The following is a 21,424-nucleotide window of genomic DNA, read 5'->3' as shown; positions in this document are numbered from 1 at the left end:
ACAGCTTGAAAAAGTAATGGAAACATAATGTTGCTTACCACAGAAAATACATCGCAAATTAGTGCTGTCCTGGGTAGCAGTAACCTTGCTCTGGGCTGCAACAGACACCTTGGTGTTAGAAGCTTCAAAGGACAACGGGGCCATCTGAAGAACTTCACATAAACTAAAAGGTGCTTTGAAAGGTTCAGAATGTATTTTATACATACGTCCTATCTAGATCCTCATTCTGGAAGCTCTGTAATGTAATAAAAACATCCTACTTATATGTTAAATATCCTCTTTAACATAAGCTTTAAAAAATGTCATGTGTAACCTTATTTGTGGAAAAACCCTATAATAAGCCACAGATCATCAATGATTCACTTAGTGCTTAATTACTTCCTGAGTTATACAGTCAGAGAGTGCAACTGACTTATGTTTTACAATTTTATTTTAAGAAGTAAATGGTGCTGAGGCATAGGAAGTCAAGATCTGTGGCCAAGTTAATTTCATGCTCTCTAGCCTCTTCTAATATTGTTCATTTTAGGAGAATTTGCAGCTGAAAAAATTTTAGGGGAAATGCTTAAGATTAACTTAACATGAGATGAACTCATTTCCCACAAGCTGAAAAAGACCAGAGCCATTTTCAACAACCTGAACAGCTAGTGTTTATAGTCACTGAAGTAAAAACAGGACGATCTTCCTTTGCTTTGCACTCTGAAAAACATCAAAACTATTCATTGTTTTACCAAGTCACATTTTTTATTCCTTTTTTTCTCAGTATGTACATTATCTATACATATTTGACAAAATATCTTATTAAAAATGTGTAGCCCATTAAATAGCCATTTAATACTTAGGTTATCTACATTAAAATTTACCTTAAGTATTAATGAAGTAAACTCTCTTTAAGAGAAAAAAACTCAAGAAATGATTGTTAAAAGGGGAAGGGATTATATAAAGTCAAGGCGACACTCAAAACTGGGGTAGGAAAAACAAAATTAGTTTTTTTCAGTATTACATTAGTGACATTCAAAACTTTTTACTTCATTACTTTTCATAAAATCCTAAATAAATGTTTTCAGCATGGGAAGGATTTTTTTCCCCATTGGTATTAACCAAGAAATAATGAACAGGTTAAAAATATATTGACTTCAGAAAGACTATTTGAAAGCAAACAAGACAGTATTTCAGATTTCCCTGTAAAACTACTCTTTAAATAATACAGTTTATGCTAACTGAATTTGCATAGACTCAGAACCAAGCCAATTTATATTTTAAAAAGTGCACATCTTAAATATTTTTTAAATAAAATCTTACATATTCAAGAGAATATTTCCATCATATTTAGAAATTAAGACAATATAATCTAAGTTTAAATCTTATTTATAAAAGTATCACATACAGCAGGTATTTTCAAATACAAACAAAATAAATCAGATTGATAAATGTCACCTTTGCTAAGTACTTCCAACCACCCAATCCATTATTAAAGTCACATGCACAATATTTACAGTAACAACATAGAAAGACCACAGGTACACATATAAAATGTCTACCAAGCTGATTTTAGATCATTCCAAAGGAGATAAGTAATTCAGAAAATTTTCAATGATTATATTTTAAGTGTATAATTAAAAAGTCTGTCTTACCAATGTTTATAAAACTATTCAGACTTTATTAAATAAACATGCCTAGTCTTCAGGTTTTCCCCATCAGATTCTTTCATTCGTACTTAAAGGAAACAAAATGATAAGGAAAACAACTTACAAGAAAAACCTGAAAAATTACCTTGTCTCTGACAGCAAACTGCCACATTCCATTACCAATCATTTTGGCAAAAAGTCGTCTGATAATTGCCAGAATGCAGGTAAACCATTATTACTGATGAGACAAAACAAGTTTCCTCCCCAAACTCCCAATCTTGCCAAAGTTTAAGCTGATGGGTAGCATTCTTGCACTTGGTCTCTTTAAGCATCTTTCTACTGACTTTGACACCATACATCACAGGAAACACTAATCTAAACCCTGATGAAGGTACACAATTGCTACTGCCATTCACATTTCTGGAGGACATCAGTGATATTCCACATGTCAAAGCTCAGAGCACTTCCTGCTTAATAGTGATGTGGTGGAGGGGCAGGATGGACCAGGGGAAAGAGTAGTCAGCGGAGAGGGTGAGTGCATCCAACGACATGATGATCATACCTAGTCAGCTCTAGGACTAGTAATGCTACTCTGCATGTCTTACATTTCATCTGAGGACGTTTCTCCATAAACTCACCTTATTAAAGTAGGTGTAGGCCTGAGAGAATTAAGGATGGGCTCTAGAGCATAAACTAAGGAGGTAAAGGTGTATCAAAAAGCAAAATTTAATATTTCTCTCAGACTTCTGGAGAAGAAAAATGACCACCTCTACCACAACTCTGACCTTAAAATAATCGTCATGGTTGTTCATTTCCTTCTAACATAGTCTATAGAACAGCCATTCCTCAGGCTTCCCTCCCACCCCTGCCCCGCCTTTTAACGTTCTTTACCATTAGGTGTTCTGTATGAGCAAGGAGATGTGGAAACCTTGGGTGAGTTGTTAGTAGCAGAAGATGGCAGGCTGTTCAGGTTTGATCCACATTACCGTATTTCGTTGCTATTACAATCACTACAGTAGACCCAAGCATTCATGTTTTGAATATTTGAGGTTTTGTCTATTAGCAGTTAGTCCCAAGGCAATTTGTAATGTGGAGATTACCCATTTTAGCATTTTTTCTGAGGATTAAATGAGACAATGTTGCTTAAGGCTGGCTTTAATTTGATCTGCACTCTCTGGAAAGCTGGTCTATTGAATGAGCAAGCATCAACAGCCAAATGAGCAGCGTGCATACCTCTGACCATCAATATGGCCCTCAGGTAACCTCATGATTGCAAAGTTCTATTTTATATACTTACACATGAGACAGGATGAAAGCACATGTGCTCACATTTGCTCCAGAGAATCTAGACCAGAACAGAGGAAGACAGTGCATTGGTTTGGCTGGCTGCATTCAAACACAGGCACCATGGGAATGCAAACTGGTACAGTCACTTTGGGAAACAGGGTGGAGGATCCACAAAAATTAAAAAGACAACTAACTACACCCCATGAGCCAGCAATCTCACTCCCATGTATATATCCAAAGGAAATAAAACAGGACCTCAAAGAAGTATCTACACCCCCATGTTCACTGCAGCACTGTTCACAATAGCCAAGATATGGACACAACCTAAGTGTCTGTCAACAGACAAATGGATAAAGAAGATTCAGTAAGTGTGTACACACATGCATGTGTGCACACAGTGAAATATTATTCAGCCATAAAAAGGAAATCCTGCCATTTCCAACAACACAGATGGACATGGTATCACTTGCATGGGAATCTAAAAAAGCCACACTCACAGAAACAGAGTGAGTGTAGGGAAGTGGTTATCAGAGACTGGAAGTAGGTTGGGGGACACTGGGAGAGGTTAGTAAAAGAGTACAAACTTTCAGCTCTAAAATGAATTAAAGTCTGAGGATCTAATGGAAACATGGTGACTATAGTTGTTAACAATATTATAGAATTGAAATTTGCCAAGAGAGAACTTAAACATTCTCACCAAAAAAAAAAAGATAACTGTAGGAGGTGATAAATGTGCTAATTAGCTAGATAGGAGAAATCCTTTCATAACATATATATATATCAAATCACCATGATGTACACTTTAAGTATCTTATAATTTCATTTGTCAGTATACCTCAATAAAGCTGAAAAAAATAGATTATGTTGCAGGGCACTACTAGGACACATAAGAATTACAAACAGTAAATTTTGTTCAGAGTGATAGTAGCATTTTATAAGTGTCATTTAAAAAGATTTTCAAATTGTTTTATAATACATATAGTTCTTAAATGAAAGAAAATCATTTTATCTCAGGAAATGGGGCATCATCCATCTACAGGCATGCATGAAAAAAATACCACCATATAGAAATTCTTTTTTTTTTTTTTTACTGAATTAGGCAAAACTGTATATATGATGGGGTCCCCTGTCCCTCTTCAATTTTTTAACATTCCCCAATTCATGGCCTCACATGTATTTTATTCCCTTCTAAACAAATGTGAAAATGACTGTTAACAGTTGATAAGCTGCTGATAATTCATTAGGCTTGAGGAGCAGTAGTCTCAATGTGCTCTTTAGCCCAGCATCTGTTTTGTAAGCCCTTTATTTTTAGTTGTGGAATGACTGCCTGCTTCCAGCAAACCAAACATGAAGAGTCAACCACAAGTCGAGGGGCCTCCAACTTCCCAATCCTGTCCTATACCAACACTTCGAGATGCAAGAGTAACCCGTGTCCCATATTCATTTCTCTGCTGCTTTCCTGAGCACAGACCTGCCATCAAATCACTTGCTGTCCTGGCCCTCAACCCTTGGTTACTAGAGGCACCAGTAAGTATTGCTCAGAGAAACTACAGCACATCAGGTAGAAGGCTGCTTTAACAAAAGCAATTAGCTTCTACTAGAGTTTTTCTGACCAGAGCTGTTATCTCTTCAGTCACACAAACAGAAACCTAGGACCCTCCTCGCCCCTTCCTTCTCTTTTCCACTACTTAACCTATTTCCAAATCGTTAGTGCAACTCCTAATTTCTCTCTCAATTATCTCCACTGCCACTGTTCATAATCCATGACCTCTTATTTAGACTAACAGACTTCAAGGTGGGATACATACATCCCAGAATGCTAAACATAACAGGGTTGAGGAAAAAAACAGCAGCACTTCTATTTCTTTTCACCTTTTTCTTATCCATTTTACATTTCTATTTTTTTATGTTTTGCAGTCATCAACACCCAAGTACATATATATGAACTATAAACACTATATGCTATATATAATATATATATAATTATATATATATAATAATATATATAATAATATATATATAATATAACATATATATATATATGCTATAAACTAAAACTATATGCATTAGGGGATAAGCTAAAAAACATTAAGAGACCACCAGCCATCACCTATTAGGTAATAGACATCACCTAATTAAGTAGCCCATTCCAGTCTTGGTACCTCCTTCCTTCCCCACAGCAGTCAGGCAGTTTATACAAAACCACGTTAGAAAAAGCATAAAACCCAAATGTGATTTATTCCCACCAGGAGGTTTAAACATTTTAACAGTAAGGAATTAACAAAGGGCCACCTGGTGTAAAATATGCCAGGAAGCTGCTCAGGCTGAGAGTGGAGGTAAGGGCCTGGCTATACCTGTTTGTGTTTTTTTAAACCTACCAATGAAATTAAGACAAATGTAAGAGAAGGCCCAATGTGGATATAATTGGTTTAGGTGACATCTGGGAAAGAATGTGAACCCTGTAGTACTCAGCCAATGAGGAACCAGGGGAGGGACTTGCGTACTAGGGAATAAATTACTTGGCTCCAACGGCCTCCGGTGGGCCTGCTCACCAGATACCCAATCTTGCAAGACCTTCATTAAAGCCTTGCTCCGCTCTTCTCTTTGTCTCCATGTCCACTCATTGAGTTTGGACCAGTGAGTGTGTTTCTCACACAGATAAATAACCCCCCTTACTAAAAGCTCTTCAATTGCTTCCCACTGCTCTTCAGATAAATATCAAAATCCAGTGCCTTCTCCCTATGGTGTGATCATTGCCTATCTCTCCCAGTTCATACTTTTGTCACTCTCTACGTTCCAGGGACACTGGTCTTTCAATTTCTCAGATGTGCTATATATACATGCTCTCCCCACACAAGGCCTTGCACACATGTGCATGCCTTCTGCCTATGAGATTCTTCTCTTGGGCAGCTGCAAGGCTTCCTTCTACAATAGTTAGTGGATACTCAGTTGGAGTCACTTGACCCCCACATACCTAAGATAAATATTATTCCCTCCTTCACTAGGAATTTCTTTTCCTATTTCAAATTTCAGCATATATTTTTTTCCTATTAGCCACTTCAAAAATCTGAAGGAGATAAGTATAAATATAAAATAAATATTTCTAAGGAATAAAAAGAATGTCTAAAGATTTAGGAGAAAAGTTTTAATACAACATTTAAATTAGTCAAAGTGGTCCAAACTTCTATTTGGACAAGAAAGAAAGTAGGAGCCAGGGAGAAAATAAGACCAATGACAGCCTACAAAACTGAAGTTGGTGGGTAAACAGTACAGGCACCCAATTCCATGGGCAAGGCTCATTTGGGGTGGGGGTGCATTCCACGACGTGAGGATGCCTCAGATTTTTAGGGAACTCACCTAATTTTACTCCCCCATCCATACATAAAGAGCTGAAACTTTTAACAAAGGAAAGTGTTTTCATTCTAAAAGTACAATACAGAGACTTCCAAGAAAAAGTTCTTTCCTACTTTTGTGAGAAAAGGAATTAAGAGAACCAAAAAGAATGAAGTTTCTAAACTAATGTTCTTGTGGGGGAAAGGAAGGCAGGGCAATTCTGGACAAGAAAACAAAACCTGAGGAGTAAGAGGATAACCTTCAGAGATTTCACAAATTCAATTCTATTTATGTTCAATTTGGCATAGAAAATTACTACACATTTCTGCTATAATTTACCAAGTTTTAAAATGTTGAGTTTTTTTTAAGCTAAAGAATCTGAGAAAGGCTCTTTGCTTTTAATCCGTTCTTTAAATGTTAAGATGCAGTCATTACATTCAGGTACACCATACTCACCCAACTTTGCTAAAACAAGAAGGCCAATTGTTAAAACTTACAGAGCACGCCTAGGTACATGGACACTTCTTATGATTGAATTTTCAAAGTGCCATGTATGACACAGGCTACAAGGCAGGTGAGTCTTGGCAACATCACACTAAGGGAAAAGCCAGTCACAGAGGCCACCTACTATATGGGCCCATTTACCCACAGAGTCCAGAGCAAGCAAATCCAGAGACAGGAAGCAGATTCGGGCTGCCAGGGGCTGGGAAATAGCAAGTGGGGTGAGGACAGTAATAACAGCTCAAGGGCAGAGGGTCTCTGGTTGGGGTGATAAAAATGCTCTGAAACCATCTGTAGTGATGGCTGCACAACTCTGAATACCCTAAAAGCCACTGGATGACACACCTTCAGAGGGTGGACCGCACAGTATGCAAAGTAAATAAAGCTCAATAAAGCTGTTGAGGAAAAGAAGTGCCTGCTGGGCTTGTGCTTGTCCTCCCATAATAGTTTTAACATAAAGCTGAAAACATGGACCACCTCTCACTTCTCCATTGTGAAAGTAGTAAAGCAGGATTACCCCAATGGGAGATTTTAGGTAATTTTACTTTCTTCTTTATGGTCTTCTGTACTGCTGAAGTTTTTATAATAATCACATGACATCTTAATCAGGGAAAAAAACCTTATCTTTACCTGAAAAACAAAATGCTGTGCTCGAAATTGGGGTTCTATTACTGAGAGCAGTTTTGGTCAGGGAGGGATCTAAATGGCTCTTGTTTCTGACAAGACAATTGGATGTAAACAATTAAGGAAATGACCCCATTAATTAATACCAATTAATGTAAGTGAAGAAGTGACCCCAAGGTCTGCAGAGCCAGAATCTGGATGGCCCCCCCAAATCGGACTCTAAGCTGCCCCGGGAAGGCAAGAGGCAGCCCCCACCATCAGACTGTTTTTCAGCAGGAACGAAAACCAAAGGCATTTCTTAGGTCATGACTCTGAACACACACCCATTCCGGATGGCTCATCAAAAGCAGGGCTGTGCCAGTTAAACCGGGATAGCTGCCCCTCCCCCACGGGAGCCCCCCTCCCGCCCGCCCCCCCTCCCCCGGCCTTCTTGTTTCCTCAGCGCACTAACTCATGACAGTTCATCAGGGAGACCAAGAAGCAACTTCTATAAAAAAAAACACAAGACAACTAATACTCAAATAATGAAGATGGCTAAATTTGATTTTTGAAATTCAAAGGTGTGTAAAATTTTATTGAAAGAATAGGTTTTTTTTGGGGGGGTGGGGCGGGTGAAACAAGTGAAGGTGATAAGAGGTACAAACTTCAAATTATAATTTAGTCACAGGGATGGAAGTGCAGCATAGGGAATATAGCTCATAACATTGAGCTACTTTTTTTTCATAATTTTTGCCTCAGTGTGTATAATACAATTTTATTTTCAAGTATCACACCCCAGACAGGAGCTAGGTTTTAGGACTCTGGTATTTCCACATGGTCAATCAGCCCAGCAATTATTTCTGTGTCATAATATTGCATATATTTGTATGCAGACAGATGGTACCAAGGTATTTAGTAATTATATATAATTGATGAATCACTAAGTTGTTCATTTGAAACAAATACAGTATTTTATACAAACTGTATTTCAAGGGGAAAAAAGTTTTGTCAAATACATAAATAAACTGGATTTGTTCACCTCACATGGGGTTTATTAAATAGAGTTAATATAAGTAAAGTTATTGGTGTGGGCTATTTGCAAGGAATAAAATTAAACTTGTTCTACAAATTAAATATAACTTCAGTCCCTGAAATTTAACTGTATCCATAATGATATATATCTTTATTTCACCACTCTAAAAAAATACATTGTCTCATAATCAGCAGGTCATAAATTTTGGTAAGCCAATTCAAACAGGATGGTATATTACTTAGATGAAACATCAGTATATTCAGACAAAGAAAAAAAAAGCCATCACCTAATTGCCAAATTTATAAAAACTAAGGAAACTTTAAATCAGTAGTGTCATGTTCCCAGTCTCCAGACTCAAGAAGTGTTAATTAAGTACTACTTTTTAAGAAAAACTGTGTACATAATACCTATTACCATATTTAAAATTATATTTTTAGTTTTTTAGTTAAATCTATAGGCTTATCTTATTCTACTTTCTTCATCAGATATTTATCAGGTTAAATCTCAGTCTAAAAATAAGATATAACACAGCAGTAACTCACTGTTATTTAAAAACAAAATGAAACAAAACAGAGGAAGGGGGAAACAAACTTGAATACCAGCAAAAGCCTAGGAAACACATTATAAATCCAAATGCCAACTGGCAGAGCATAAGGTCTTTCCAGTTTACTGTGAGTGACTGCTCAATTATTACTTTCTGTTATCTGTTCTGAGCCTGCTGTCCACCTCACTAGACTCCAAGATACTCAAAGGTAGTATCTGTGCCATATTTACCTTCCTATTACAAGCAAACTGCACTCCCAGCTTGGCATAAAGCAACTGACAAATTTGTTTAAGTTGTTTTTTATAGGATTGATGCAACTTGAACAGAACTCGTTGAAATTATACTATGTGCTCACTGTAATCTAAGGACCTTTACAAACATTAGTCCTTCTAGATAATGCAAATAAAATAGGAGAATGAATGAATCTACATTTAATTTCATAGCTAAAGGAGCAGGAGAACTATACAATTCCAGAAATATTTAGACAAAAGTCAGGGAAATAAAATTGTCTAAAAACACGATATATGTGATGGGGAAGGTAGGGGTTCCTATAAAACCTAATTCAATATAATATAAAGAAATAACCCAGAAAATCTAGACTTGACGTTTTTAATGGACTGTATGTACAGCTGAGACTCCACAAGATTCTGGGAGAAAATCACTTCTTCAAAAAGCAAGGGAGGCCTGATCCCACAGTATGGGAGAACGTATTTGTAAATGACATATCGGATAAGGGGTTAAACATCCAAAATATATAAAGAACTCACACACCCAAAAAGCAAATCACCCTATTAAAAAATGGGTGGAGGGGGGATCACGGGAAGATGGCGGCATGAGTAGTTCAGTGGAAATCTCCTCCTGAAAACATATACATTTATGAAAATACAATAAATACAACTATTCCTAAGAGGGACACCAGTGGATGCAGTACAACAGCCAGGATACATCTACATCTGCGAGAACCCAACATCACACGAAGGGGGTAAGATACAAGCCACGGCCAGGCAGGACCCGAACGCCCCCCAACCCCAGAACCTGGCAGGAAGAAAGGAGTTGAAATGGGGAGGGAGTGAAAGCCCAGGACTGCTAAAGAACCAGCTCTAGAAATCCGCACCCGAAGCACAGACACAAGGTGCACAGGGTGCTGGATATTAGAGAGACAGAAAAGCAAAACCTGTGGGCAGGTCCCCACAACTGGTGTCTCTGAGACAAAAGAAAAGTGAGTGCTTTTTGCAAGTCTTAAAGAGACAGGGACGCCACAGCTGGATGAAGTCGTCCCAGCATACTTAGCCAGCAGCTGGGAATCCCAGGGAACTTTAGGCGCCTTAAATCCTGGGCCGGCAGCACAGCTGTGAAGCCCCTCACGGCACTAACCAGCCTGCCAGTCGTTCCTGAACTGGCACGGACCCCGACACATGGGCCCAATAGTGGGAGAGTGGCAGCGCGCACTGAGGGCGGCGGCACCAGAGGGAACAGGGAGCGGCTCGTGCAAGCCCGCAGCAGCAGCGACCGAACAGCCCGGGTGCGGCCCGCACACGCCGGTGGCAGTGGCGCCACAGGAGCCCAGGAGAGGTCCGTGTGGGAGAGGCCCGCGCACACGTGCAGCGGTGCCAGAGGGAGCACCCACGCTCCCAGAAGCCAACCAGAATCCCAGCCCAATGAACGATCACCTGGGCCAGACCCAAAGGCCGCTGTTGGTACACAGCTGCTCGGCAGGGGCGCCGCTATTGCAAAGGAGCGCACCTGGAGTACCTGCCACTCCCCACAGGGCTCCATGATGCTCTGACGGAGGCCCCGCCCACAGCAGCTTAGGGGATTAACCCGGTGGCTGCTCCAGGAGTGCGGGTAATGCACACAGGCAGCAGAGAAGGGCAAGGCATCCAGCAAGCAGGAAAGGACTTTCTTCTCCCAGCTGACACACCCGCAACCTGCCTACAGCCACCGCTATCACTATGAAAAGGCAAAAAAATTTAGTCCAGTCCAAGATAGTTCAGACAACACCGGAGAGAGGATCTGCAGAGACATACCTAACCAGTCTCCCTGAAAAAGAATTAAACATGCTGACAGAGCTGAAGAGAAATATACAAGACCTAAGGGATGACATCTGGAGAGAGATTACAGAAGTGAAACAATCTCTGGAAGGATTTATAAGCAGAATGGATAAGATGCAAGACGCCATTGATGGAACAGAAACCAGAGAACAGGAACGCATAGAAGCTGACACAGAGAGAGCTAAAAGGATCTCCAGGAATGAAAGACTATTAAGAGAACTGTGTGACCAATCCAAAAGGAACAATATCCACATTATAGGGGTACCAGAAGAAGAAGAGAGAGAAAAAGGGATGGAAAGTGTCTTTGAAGAAATAAATGCTGAGAACTTCCCCAAACTGGGGGAGGAAATAGTTGCTCAGACTACGGAAGCACATAGAAATCCCAACAGAAGGAACCCAAAGAGGACAACACCAAGACACATAACAATTAAAATGGAAAAGATCAAGGACAAGGACAGAGGATTAAAGGCAGCCAGAGAGAGAAAAAGGTCACCTACAAAGGAAAACCCATCAGGCTATCATCAGACTTCTCAACAGAAACCTTACAGGCCAGAAGAGAATGGCATGACATACTTAATGCAATGAAACACAAGGGCTTTGAACCAAGGATACTGTATGCAGCACGATGATCATTTAAATATGAAGGAGGGATTAAACAATTCCCAGACAAGCAAAAGTTGAGGGAATTTGCCTCCCACAAACCACCTCTACAGGGTATTTTAAAGGGACTGGCTCTAGATGGGAGCACTCCTAAAAAGAGCACAGAACAAAACACCCAACATATGAAGAATGGAGGAGGAGGAATAAGAAGGGAGAGAAATAATCATCAGACTGTGTTTATAATAGTTCAAGAAGTGAGTTACATTAGACAGTAAGGTAGTAAAGAACCTAACCTTGAACCTTTGGTAACCACGAATCTAAAGCCTGCAATGGCAATAAGTATATATCTTTCAATAATCACTCAAAATGTAAATGGGCTGAATGCACCAATCAAAAACCACAGAGTAACAGAATGGATAAAAAAGCAAGACCCATCTATATGCTGCTTACAAGAGACTCACCTCAAACCCAAAGACATACACAGGTTAAAAGTCAAGGGATGGAAAAATATATTTCATGCAAACAACAGGGAGAAAAAAACAGGTGTTGCAATACTAGTATCAGACAAAATAGACCTCAAAACAAAGAAAGTAACAAGAGATAAAGAAGGACATTACATAATGATAAAGAACTCAGTCCAACAAGAGGATATAACCATTATAAACATATAGGCACCCAATAAAGGAGCACCAATATATGTGAAACAAATACTAACAGAATTAAAGGAGGAAACAGAATGCAATGCATTCATTTTAGGAGACTTTAACACACCACTAACTCCAAAGAACAGACCCACCACACAGAAAATAAGTAAGGACACAGAGGCACTGAACAACACACGAGAACAGATGGACCTAATAGACATCTATAGAACTCTACATCCAAAAGCAACAGGATACACATTCTTCTCAAGTGCACATGGAACATTCTCCAGAATTGACCACATACTAGGCCACAAAAAGAGCCTCAGTAAATTAAAAAAGACTGAAATCCTACGAACCAACTTTTCAGACCACAAAGGTATAAAACTAGAAATAAATTGTACAAAGAAAGCAAAAAGGCTCACAAACACATGGAGGCTTAACAACATGCTCCTAAGTAATCAATGGATCAACGACCAAATTAAAATGGAGATCCAGCAATATATGGAAACAAATGATGACAACAACAACACAAAGCCCCAACTTCTGTGGGATACAGCAAAAGCAGTCTTAAGAGGAAAGTATATAGCAATCCAGACATATTTAAAGAAAGAAGAACAAACCCAAATGAGTAGTCTAATGTCACAATTATCGAAATTGGAAAAAGAGGAACAAATGAGGCCTAAGGTCAGCAGACGGAGGGACATAATAAAGGTCAGAGAAGAAATAAATAAAATTGAGAAGAATAAAACAATAGAAAAAAAATCAATGAAACAAGAGCTGGTTCTTCGAGAAAATAAACAAAACAGATAAGCCTCCAGCCAGACTTATTAAGAGGAAAAGAGAGTCAACACACATCAACAGAATCAGAAATGAGAAAGGAAAATCATGACGGACCCCACAGAAATACAAAGAATTATTAGAGAATACTATGAAAACCTATATGCTAACAAGCTGGAAAACCTAGGAGAAATTGGACAACTTCCTAGAAAAATACAACCTTCCAAGACTGACCCAGAAAGAAACAGAAAATCTAAACAGACCTATTACCAGCAACGAAATTGAAGCGGTAATCAAAAAACTACCCAAGAACAAAACACCCGGGCCAGATGGATTCACCTCGGAATTCTATCAGACATACAGAGAAGACATAATACCCATTCTCCTTAAAGTTTTCCAAAAAATACATGAGGAGGGAATACTCCCAAACTCATTCTATGAAGCCAACATCACCCTAATACCAAAACCAGGCAAAGACCCCACCAAATAAGAAAACTGCAGACCAATATCCCTGATGAACGTAGATGCAAAAATACTCAACAAAATATTAGCAAACCGAATTCAAAAATACATCAAAAGGATCATACACCATGACCAAGTGGGATTCATCCCAGGGATGCAAGGATGGTACAACATTCGAAAATCCATCAACATCATCCACCACATCAACTAAAAGAAGGACAAAAACCACATAATCATCTCCATAGATGCTGAAAAAGCATTCAACAAAATTCAACATCTATTCATGATAAAAACTCTCAACAAAATGGGCATAGAGGGCAAGTACCTCAACATAATAAAGGCCATATATGATAAACCCACAGCCAACATCATACTGAACAGCGAGAGGCTGAAAGCTTTTCCTCTGAGATCGGGAATAAGACAAGGATGCCCACTCTCCCCACATAGTACTGGAGGTCCTAGTCACAGCAATTAGACAAAACAAAGAAATACAAGGAATCCAGATTGGTAAAGAAGAAGTCAAACTGACACTATTTGCAGATGACATGACATTGTACATAAAAAACCCTAAAGACTCCACTCCAAAACTACTAGAACTAATATCAGAATTCAGCAAAGTTGCAGGATACAAAATTAACACATAGAAATCTGTGGATTTCCTATATCCTAACAATGAACTAATAGAAAAATCAGGAAAACAATTCCATTCACAATAGCATCAAAAAGAATAAAAAACCTAGGAATAAACCTAACCAAGGAAGTAAAAGACCTATACCCTGAAAACTACAAGACACTCTTAAGAGAACTTAAAGAGGACACTAACAAATGGAAACTCATCCCATGCTCTTGGCTAGGAAGAATTAATATCGTCAAAATGGCCATTCTGACCAAAGCAATATACAGATTCGATGCAATCCCTATCAAATAACCAACAGCATTCTTCAATGAACTGGAACAAATAGTTCAAAAATTCATATGGAACCACCAAAGACCCCGAATAGCCAAAGCAATCCTGAGAAGGAAGAATAAAGTTGGGGGGATCTCGCTCCCCAACTTCAAGCTCTACTACAAAGCCACAGTAATCAAGACAATTTGGTACTGGCACAAGAACAGAGCCACAGATCAGTGGAACAGAATAGAGACTACAAACATTAACCCAAATACATATGTCCAATTAATATACGATAAAGGAGCCATGGACATACAATGGGGAAATGACAGTCTCTTCAACAGATGGTGCTGGCAAAACTGGACAGCTACATGTAACAGAATGAAACTGGATCACTGTCTAACCCATACACAAAAGTAAATTCGAAATGGATCAAAGACCTGAATGTAAGTCATGAAACCATAAAACTCTTAGAAAAAAACATAGGCAAAAATCTCTTGGACATAAACATGAGTGACTTCTTCATGAGCATATCTCCCCGGGCAAGGGAAACAAAAGCAAAAATGAACAAGTGGGACTATATCAAGCTAAAAAGCTTCTCTACAGCAAAGGACACCATCAATAGAATAAAAAGGCACCCTACAGATCCAATAAATGACAGATCCAATAATGGATTTACATCCAAAATGTATAAAGAGCTCACACACCTTAACAAACAAAAAGCAAATAATCCAATTCAAAAATGGGCAGAGGGGCTGAATAGACAGTTCTCTAAAGAAGAAATCCAGATGGCCAACAGGCACATGAAAAGATACTCCACATCGTTTGTCATCAGAGAAATGCAAATTAAAACCACAATGAGATATCACCTCACACCAGTAATAATCACCATCATCGAAAAGATAAACAACAACAAATGTTGGTGAGGTTGTGGGGAAAGGGGAACCCTCCTACACTGCTGGTGGGAATGTAAACTAGTTCAACCATTGTGGAAAGCAGTATGGAGGTTCCTCAGAATGCTCAAAATAGAAATACCATTTGACCCAGGAATTCCACTTCTAGGAATTTCCCCTAAGAATGCAGCACTCCAGTTTGAAAAAGACAGATGCACCCCTATGTTTATCGCTGCACTTTTTAAAATAGCCAATATATGGAAGCAACCTAAGTGTCTGTCAGTAGATGAATGGATAAAGATGTGGTACATATACATAATGCAGTATTACTCAGCCATAAGAAAAAAACAGATCCTACCATTTGCAACAACATGGATGGAGGTAGAGGGTATTATGCTCAGTGAAATAAGCCAGGCGGAGAAAGACAAGTACCAAATGATTTCACTCATATGTGGAGTATCAGAACAAAGGAAAACTGAAGGAACAAAACAGCAGCAGAATCACAGAACCCAAGAATGGACTAACAGTTACCAAAGGGAAAGGGACTGGGGAGGATGGGTGGGAAGGGATAAGGGCAGGGAAAAAACAAAGGGGGCATTATGATTAGCATGTATAGTGTGGGGGGTGCACTGGGAGGGCTGTGCAACACAGAGAAGTAGTGATTTTACAGCAGCTTACTACACTGAGAGACAGTGACTGTGAAGGGGCATGTGGGGGGTACTTGGTGAAGGGGGGAGCGTAGTAAACATAATATTCTTCATGTAATTGTAGATTAATGATACCAAAATAAAAAAAAATAAAAAATTAATGGGTGGAGGATATGAACAGACACTTCTCCAAAGAAGAATTTCAGATGGCCAACAGGCACATGAAAAGATGCTCCACATCGCTAATTATCAGGAAAATGCAAATAAAAACCGCAATGAAATTTCTACTCACACCAGTTATGGTGGCCAACACAGAAAAGACTAGAAACAACAAATGCTGGCGAGGATGTGGAGAAAGGGTCACCCTCCTAGATTGCTGGTGGGAATATAAACTAGTTCAACCATTGTGGAAAGCAATATGGAGGTGCCTCAAAAAAACTAAAAATAGAAGTACCATCTGACCTGGGAACTCCACTCCTAGGAATTTACCCAAAGAAAACAACTTCTCAGATTCAAAAAGATATGCACCCCTAATGTTTACTGCAGCACTATTTACAAAAGCCATGAAATGGAAGCAGCCTAAGTGTCCATCAGTAGATGAATGGATAAGGAAGATGTGGTACACATACAAAATGGAATACTATTCAGCCATAAGAAAAATAAATCCTACCATTTGCAACAACATGGATGGAGCTAGAGGGTATTATGCTCAGTGAAATAAGTTAGGCAGAGAAAGACAAATACCAAATGATTTCCCTCATTTGTGGAGGAGTATAACAATGAAGCAAAACTGAAGGAACAAAATACTAACAGACACACAGACTCCAAGAAAGGACTAGTGGTTACCAAAGGGGAGGGAGAAGGGGATTGTGGGGTATCATGATTGGTGCACATGGTGTGTGTGGCATTACGGGGAACAGTGTAGCTCAGAGAAGACAAATAGGGACTCCGTGGCATCTTACTACACTGATGGACAGTGACTGCAAGAGGGTATGGGGGACTCAATAATAAGGGTGAAGGTAATAACCACATTGTTTTTCTTGTGAAACCTTCATAAGAGTGTATATCAATGATAACTGAATAATAAAATTTAAAAAAAAGCAAGGAAGGCCTGGTCCATTGACACTTTCCAAAGTGAAGAAATCCTGTCCCTAAGCCTTACCACCAAGAGCCATCAGGAGGCAGGGCACAAGGGCTATGTTAAGGGGAGGAGTGACATTAAAAAACAGGCGGTGTCTTTAGAAGGGTCACTTGGCTGTACATCCTCAAGCAACAATCCTATGTTGACCTTGTTTTTAAGCAAGTGGAGACAAGCGCCTGCAGGAGTCACACCAACACTGTTCACAGAAGATGAAATGAATGAGCAACACTGATGTGCAAGTCATTATATAACACTTGCTCAAATTCATGCTTTAATAAATAGGTAAATTTTGGCAGAGGAATAATTGCTGGGCCAATTGACAATGTGGTAATATCAGAGTCCTAAAACCTAGCTCCTATCTGGGATGTGGTACTTGAAAAATAAAACTGTACTATACACACTGAGGCAAAAATATTTATTACAAGGGAATTGATACAATTCAAACTGATTTCCCACAAGAATAGTATCCATCTGTAGTAATAAAATAGCTATGGCTTCCTAAGAACAAAATCCTAGAGACAAACATCTATTCATGTAAAAAATACTATATATCATATTACTATTATTGCATTAACATACTTGAGAGTTGTTTCTATATCACATCTTGGTCTAATTAATAGGATTTTAGGCTACATTAAAAAATTATGTGTCTTTTGGTCGTCAGCAGAGATACTTTGAATATTCTGATTTTTATGAGCAAATAAAATCTGCTAGTACAGCATGGACAAGTAATGACTCTAGTATCTTACTATGCAATGGGGTGTGGAGGGGGGACTTGGTAATATGGATGGATGTTGAAACCACAATGTTGCTCGTGTGAAACCTTCGTAAGAGTGTTTATCAATGATACCTTAATTAGAAAAAAAACAGAGCCAGGGTGCATGTGAAATAGACAACTAGTGTATGCTTATGAAATTTATACAACCAAAATAAATTACAGAAAGTAAAAAAAAAAAAAAAATCTGCTAGCAAGTGTCACTGCATGAGCACTGCCACTAGCTTTGGTTCTGCCAAATTTACTTACAGTCCAGAAAGGAAAAGTTTCAAGAGTTTTGAAAAAAAGAACAGATTTGGTGCAAGAAAGAAGATGCAAGGACCTGGATGCAGGGGTATATTAAAGCAGAGTTAAGAGGGGCCAGATCCTGAAGGAACTAAGTTACGTTAAGCAATCTGTACTTTGTTCTAAAAGCAACAGAAGGCTAGTGCAAGGTTATTTGGTGCATGCAACAGTAGGTATGCAAAAATCCACCCTACCTTGTGTAAATATAAGGTCCATCCCAAGTATTATCTGCAGAAGAAACCTGAGACCCATTTCCCAGGAATTAATGTTACTCATCCCCCATCAGTATCTTCAAACTGGGGACGTATGATTCTAAGGCTTACAGAAAATTTTAAATCCATGGGGACCAGTGACACTACATCTGAATAAGAAAAAGTAATTCTTTGTGTTTAGTATAGCATTACCACAGTAAAGATCAGGACAGTATTTGGAGAGGAGCCACTTAATAACAATGTGTTTCTCCCTACATGAACAGCACTGTCATAGCCAAATACCCTGAAAATCCCAGAAAACAGAAATCATGCATCATCTCAGAAATCACAAAAGCCCACAGAAATAGCAGGCCTACCTTGTAAGAACTATTCTTGGTTGGTTACCTGAGTAGCTGGCTGTATCTGCTCATTCCACTTTCTAATTACTACTCCATGATATTCTTGGTACTTAAGATTGCCTTACAGATATTCCTGATCATGTCTAATCTCCACACAATTAACAGCTCCTTCAGCTCATCTTTAATTACTATTTTGTTTCTCTCATAGCATCTAATATAGTACCATATTAGGAGTACAAATAATGCCACTTATTGTGGCTTTTCTTCTTACCCCTTAGGAATTTTTACAGGTTAATGAAACAATATCAATGATACTCTTTATTTATGAAATACTGATTTCAAAGATACCTTATTTAATACCACTTCCAAAAGATGGTAGAATTTTTTAGAATTTTTAATTTAATAAAATCTTTAGAATTTTTCTATCTTACCTAGATCATAAAAACAGGGGTGCTCAATGTTAATTCAGAGGTACTGCACCCAGGTGCACACACTCTTAGTGAACACAGACACAGACAACCTGACGGCATACCATCTCACATGGCTTATGGACACATGTTCAGAATGAAGCTGTGAAAACTGGGCAAGTCTGGCTGCCACTATGTGTTTTAATTGGCCTCACTGAAAAGTCATGCCGGCAATTCACCTCTAATCTAATCATCAGTTTACAGAAAGATGGATTCTGTTCTATTAAAGTTTCCATTACCCCCTGCATTCCTGTATGAAGATGAGAAGTCCTACAGAAAGGTCTCACAATTTTTGACTGCTTAACATCCAGCAAATGCTTCCTCAATTTGTGAGCAATAAATATGATTAAAATTTGGGAATACAAGTAAAGAACTGATACAAATTACTATTCTCATACATGAAAACATGCAAATAACCATGGATGACAGTCTTAGATCACTGTAGCACCATTAATTAAGTTTCGAGCTTATTGTAAAATAGGCCTGAAAAGAACTGAGTCACCACTAGACCTGTATTAGACAATACTTTATAAGATACCCAACTGCCAGAGAAGCAGAGACAATGAGACGCAGACAGAATATAGTGTCCATCTATAATAATAAACTATAGACTAAGATAATTTTCTATCAATTATAAAATGAAGATTTATCAGAAAAATCCTACCTATCTCTTTTAGTCATCTAATCATTTCTACTTGGGGCAAGACAAGATAGCCTAAGTCCTATAACATAAGACTAAGGCCATGTTCATGAAAAATACAGCATTAGACTTGGTTATGATCAAGTTAAAGCAGCCTTCTCACACAGTGAGTGATCAGGAACTTAGAAGTCATGGGTGAAAATATTTTAAAATTCATTTATTATAAACATAATTTACATATTACATGGATATACAGTAATTCATATATTTTAACATAATTATGAAAATTACAAAAGAAGTTACAAATGGACCAAGTAACTTGAAACCAGAAAAACCTCAGACAGACCTAGAAACAGCAATGATGGTTACCAGTGCTGGATAGGTGATGGTCACATCCAGCATGAAATAAGTCCACCAGACCTATATTTTCCCTGTCACTGATAGATGATGATGGTGACAGGAATTCAGAATAATCTTTGTCTGTTTCTATGACTGGCAAAGAATGTCCAGATGCCCATGAATTCATCTTTAAGGGGGGGAAAGAAGATGAAAAACAGAAATAGAAGAAATAACAATGACAGGCAGAAAGGTTTCTCTGTTGTAGCAAAGCCAGGCTTATGTCAAAGAGATAAAAATCCTACACTGAAGAGATAGTAAATATCTACAATAAATTCTCATGGAATAAACAAACTTATCCAATCAATAAACAACAAACAAGATTTCTTTGCTAGGCTGCCTGAAAGAGATAAAAAGACATCAGAAAATCCTGTTTGTAATAGCTCTCCTTGGTTAAGTTAGGACAGTAATTCTCAAAGGTTCTGGCCATAGGACCCCCTCAGACTCTTATAACTTCATTGAAGACCCTGAAGAGCTTTTGTTTATGTAGGTCATATCTACCATTATTTGTTGTATTAAATAAATTTTTTCAGTTTTAATTTCTAGCAATTCATTTTTAAAATGACTATTAAAAAGCTGTTACATATTAACATAGATAACATTTCAGTATTTCCCAAAACACAAAATTATTTTCCAAATAAAAAATACTAACAATTAGAATGACACTGTTTTATATTTTTGCAAATCTCTTAATGTTTGGCTTAATGGAAGATGGCTGGATATTGTTTTGGTCAAAGTATAATGAAGAAAAAGGAGTGCCTTACAGACCCCTGAAAGGGTCTCAAAGAGATCCTCAAGGGTCCTGGACAACACTTTTTAAATATTTGGGTTAGGGCTTTAAATTCAAGGTTTCTGATTCTACATCTGGTTTAGCACAAAAGAAAATGAGACTATGGAGAACAATCAAGTAGACAGTAATCAGGAATGAGTCCTGTTCATGAAGAGGTTTGTAAACTAAGAGTAGCAGCTACAATTAAATGTTCATTCTGACCTTCCTGTTACAAGAATTAGGTACAGAATAATTTCAATTATTAGTCACTATAAATATTAGAAAACAACAGTACACTGAACAAATGAGAAGGGCCTGATACATAAGTAAGGATCACTTGCATTAATCCAGTCATTTTCTGGTCCCAATTCACACCAAAACTTCCAGGTAGTTCTTGTGTGCGAGGCACAAAGGGAGGCCAAGGCAAAGAAGCAGGCTTCCAATTGGCCTTTATGAATCCATTGTAGGTGAAAAATAGCTATGTACCCTCAGGGAGACTCAAGAGACCAGTC

At 38.3% G+C, this 21,424-nt stretch overlaps 1 protein-coding gene across 8 annotated transcripts in view; it reads right to left on the bottom strand.

Moving 5' to 3' along the window:
• ENAH (ENAH actin regulator) overlaps positions 1-21,424 on the bottom strand; it is a 195,388-nt gene that overhangs the window by 48,207 nt on the left and 125,757 nt on the right. For 4 of the 8 annotated variants that reach the window (XM_036900853.2, XM_036901054.2, XM_057507810.1 and 1 more), the window contains exon 4: positions 39-95. The exons of the other annotated variants lie outside the window; for them this stretch is intronic. In XM_036900853.2, coding sequence (XP_036756748.2) covers positions 39-95 — 57 coding nt within the window. The remainder of the gene's footprint in view (positions 1-38; positions 96-21,424) is intronic. 8 annotated transcript variants of the gene reach the window in all.

Source organism: Manis pentadactyla, chromosome 9 (genome assembly GCF_030020395.1).
Source record: "Manis pentadactyla isolate mManPen7 chromosome 9, mManPen7.hap1, whole genome shotgun sequence".
Classification (NCBI taxonomy): Eukaryota; Metazoa; Chordata; class Mammalia; order Pholidota; family Manidae; genus Manis; species Manis pentadactyla.
The sequence above is the reverse complement of the archived record's forward strand: the minus strand, read 5'-3'. Positions and strand labels throughout refer to the sequence as shown.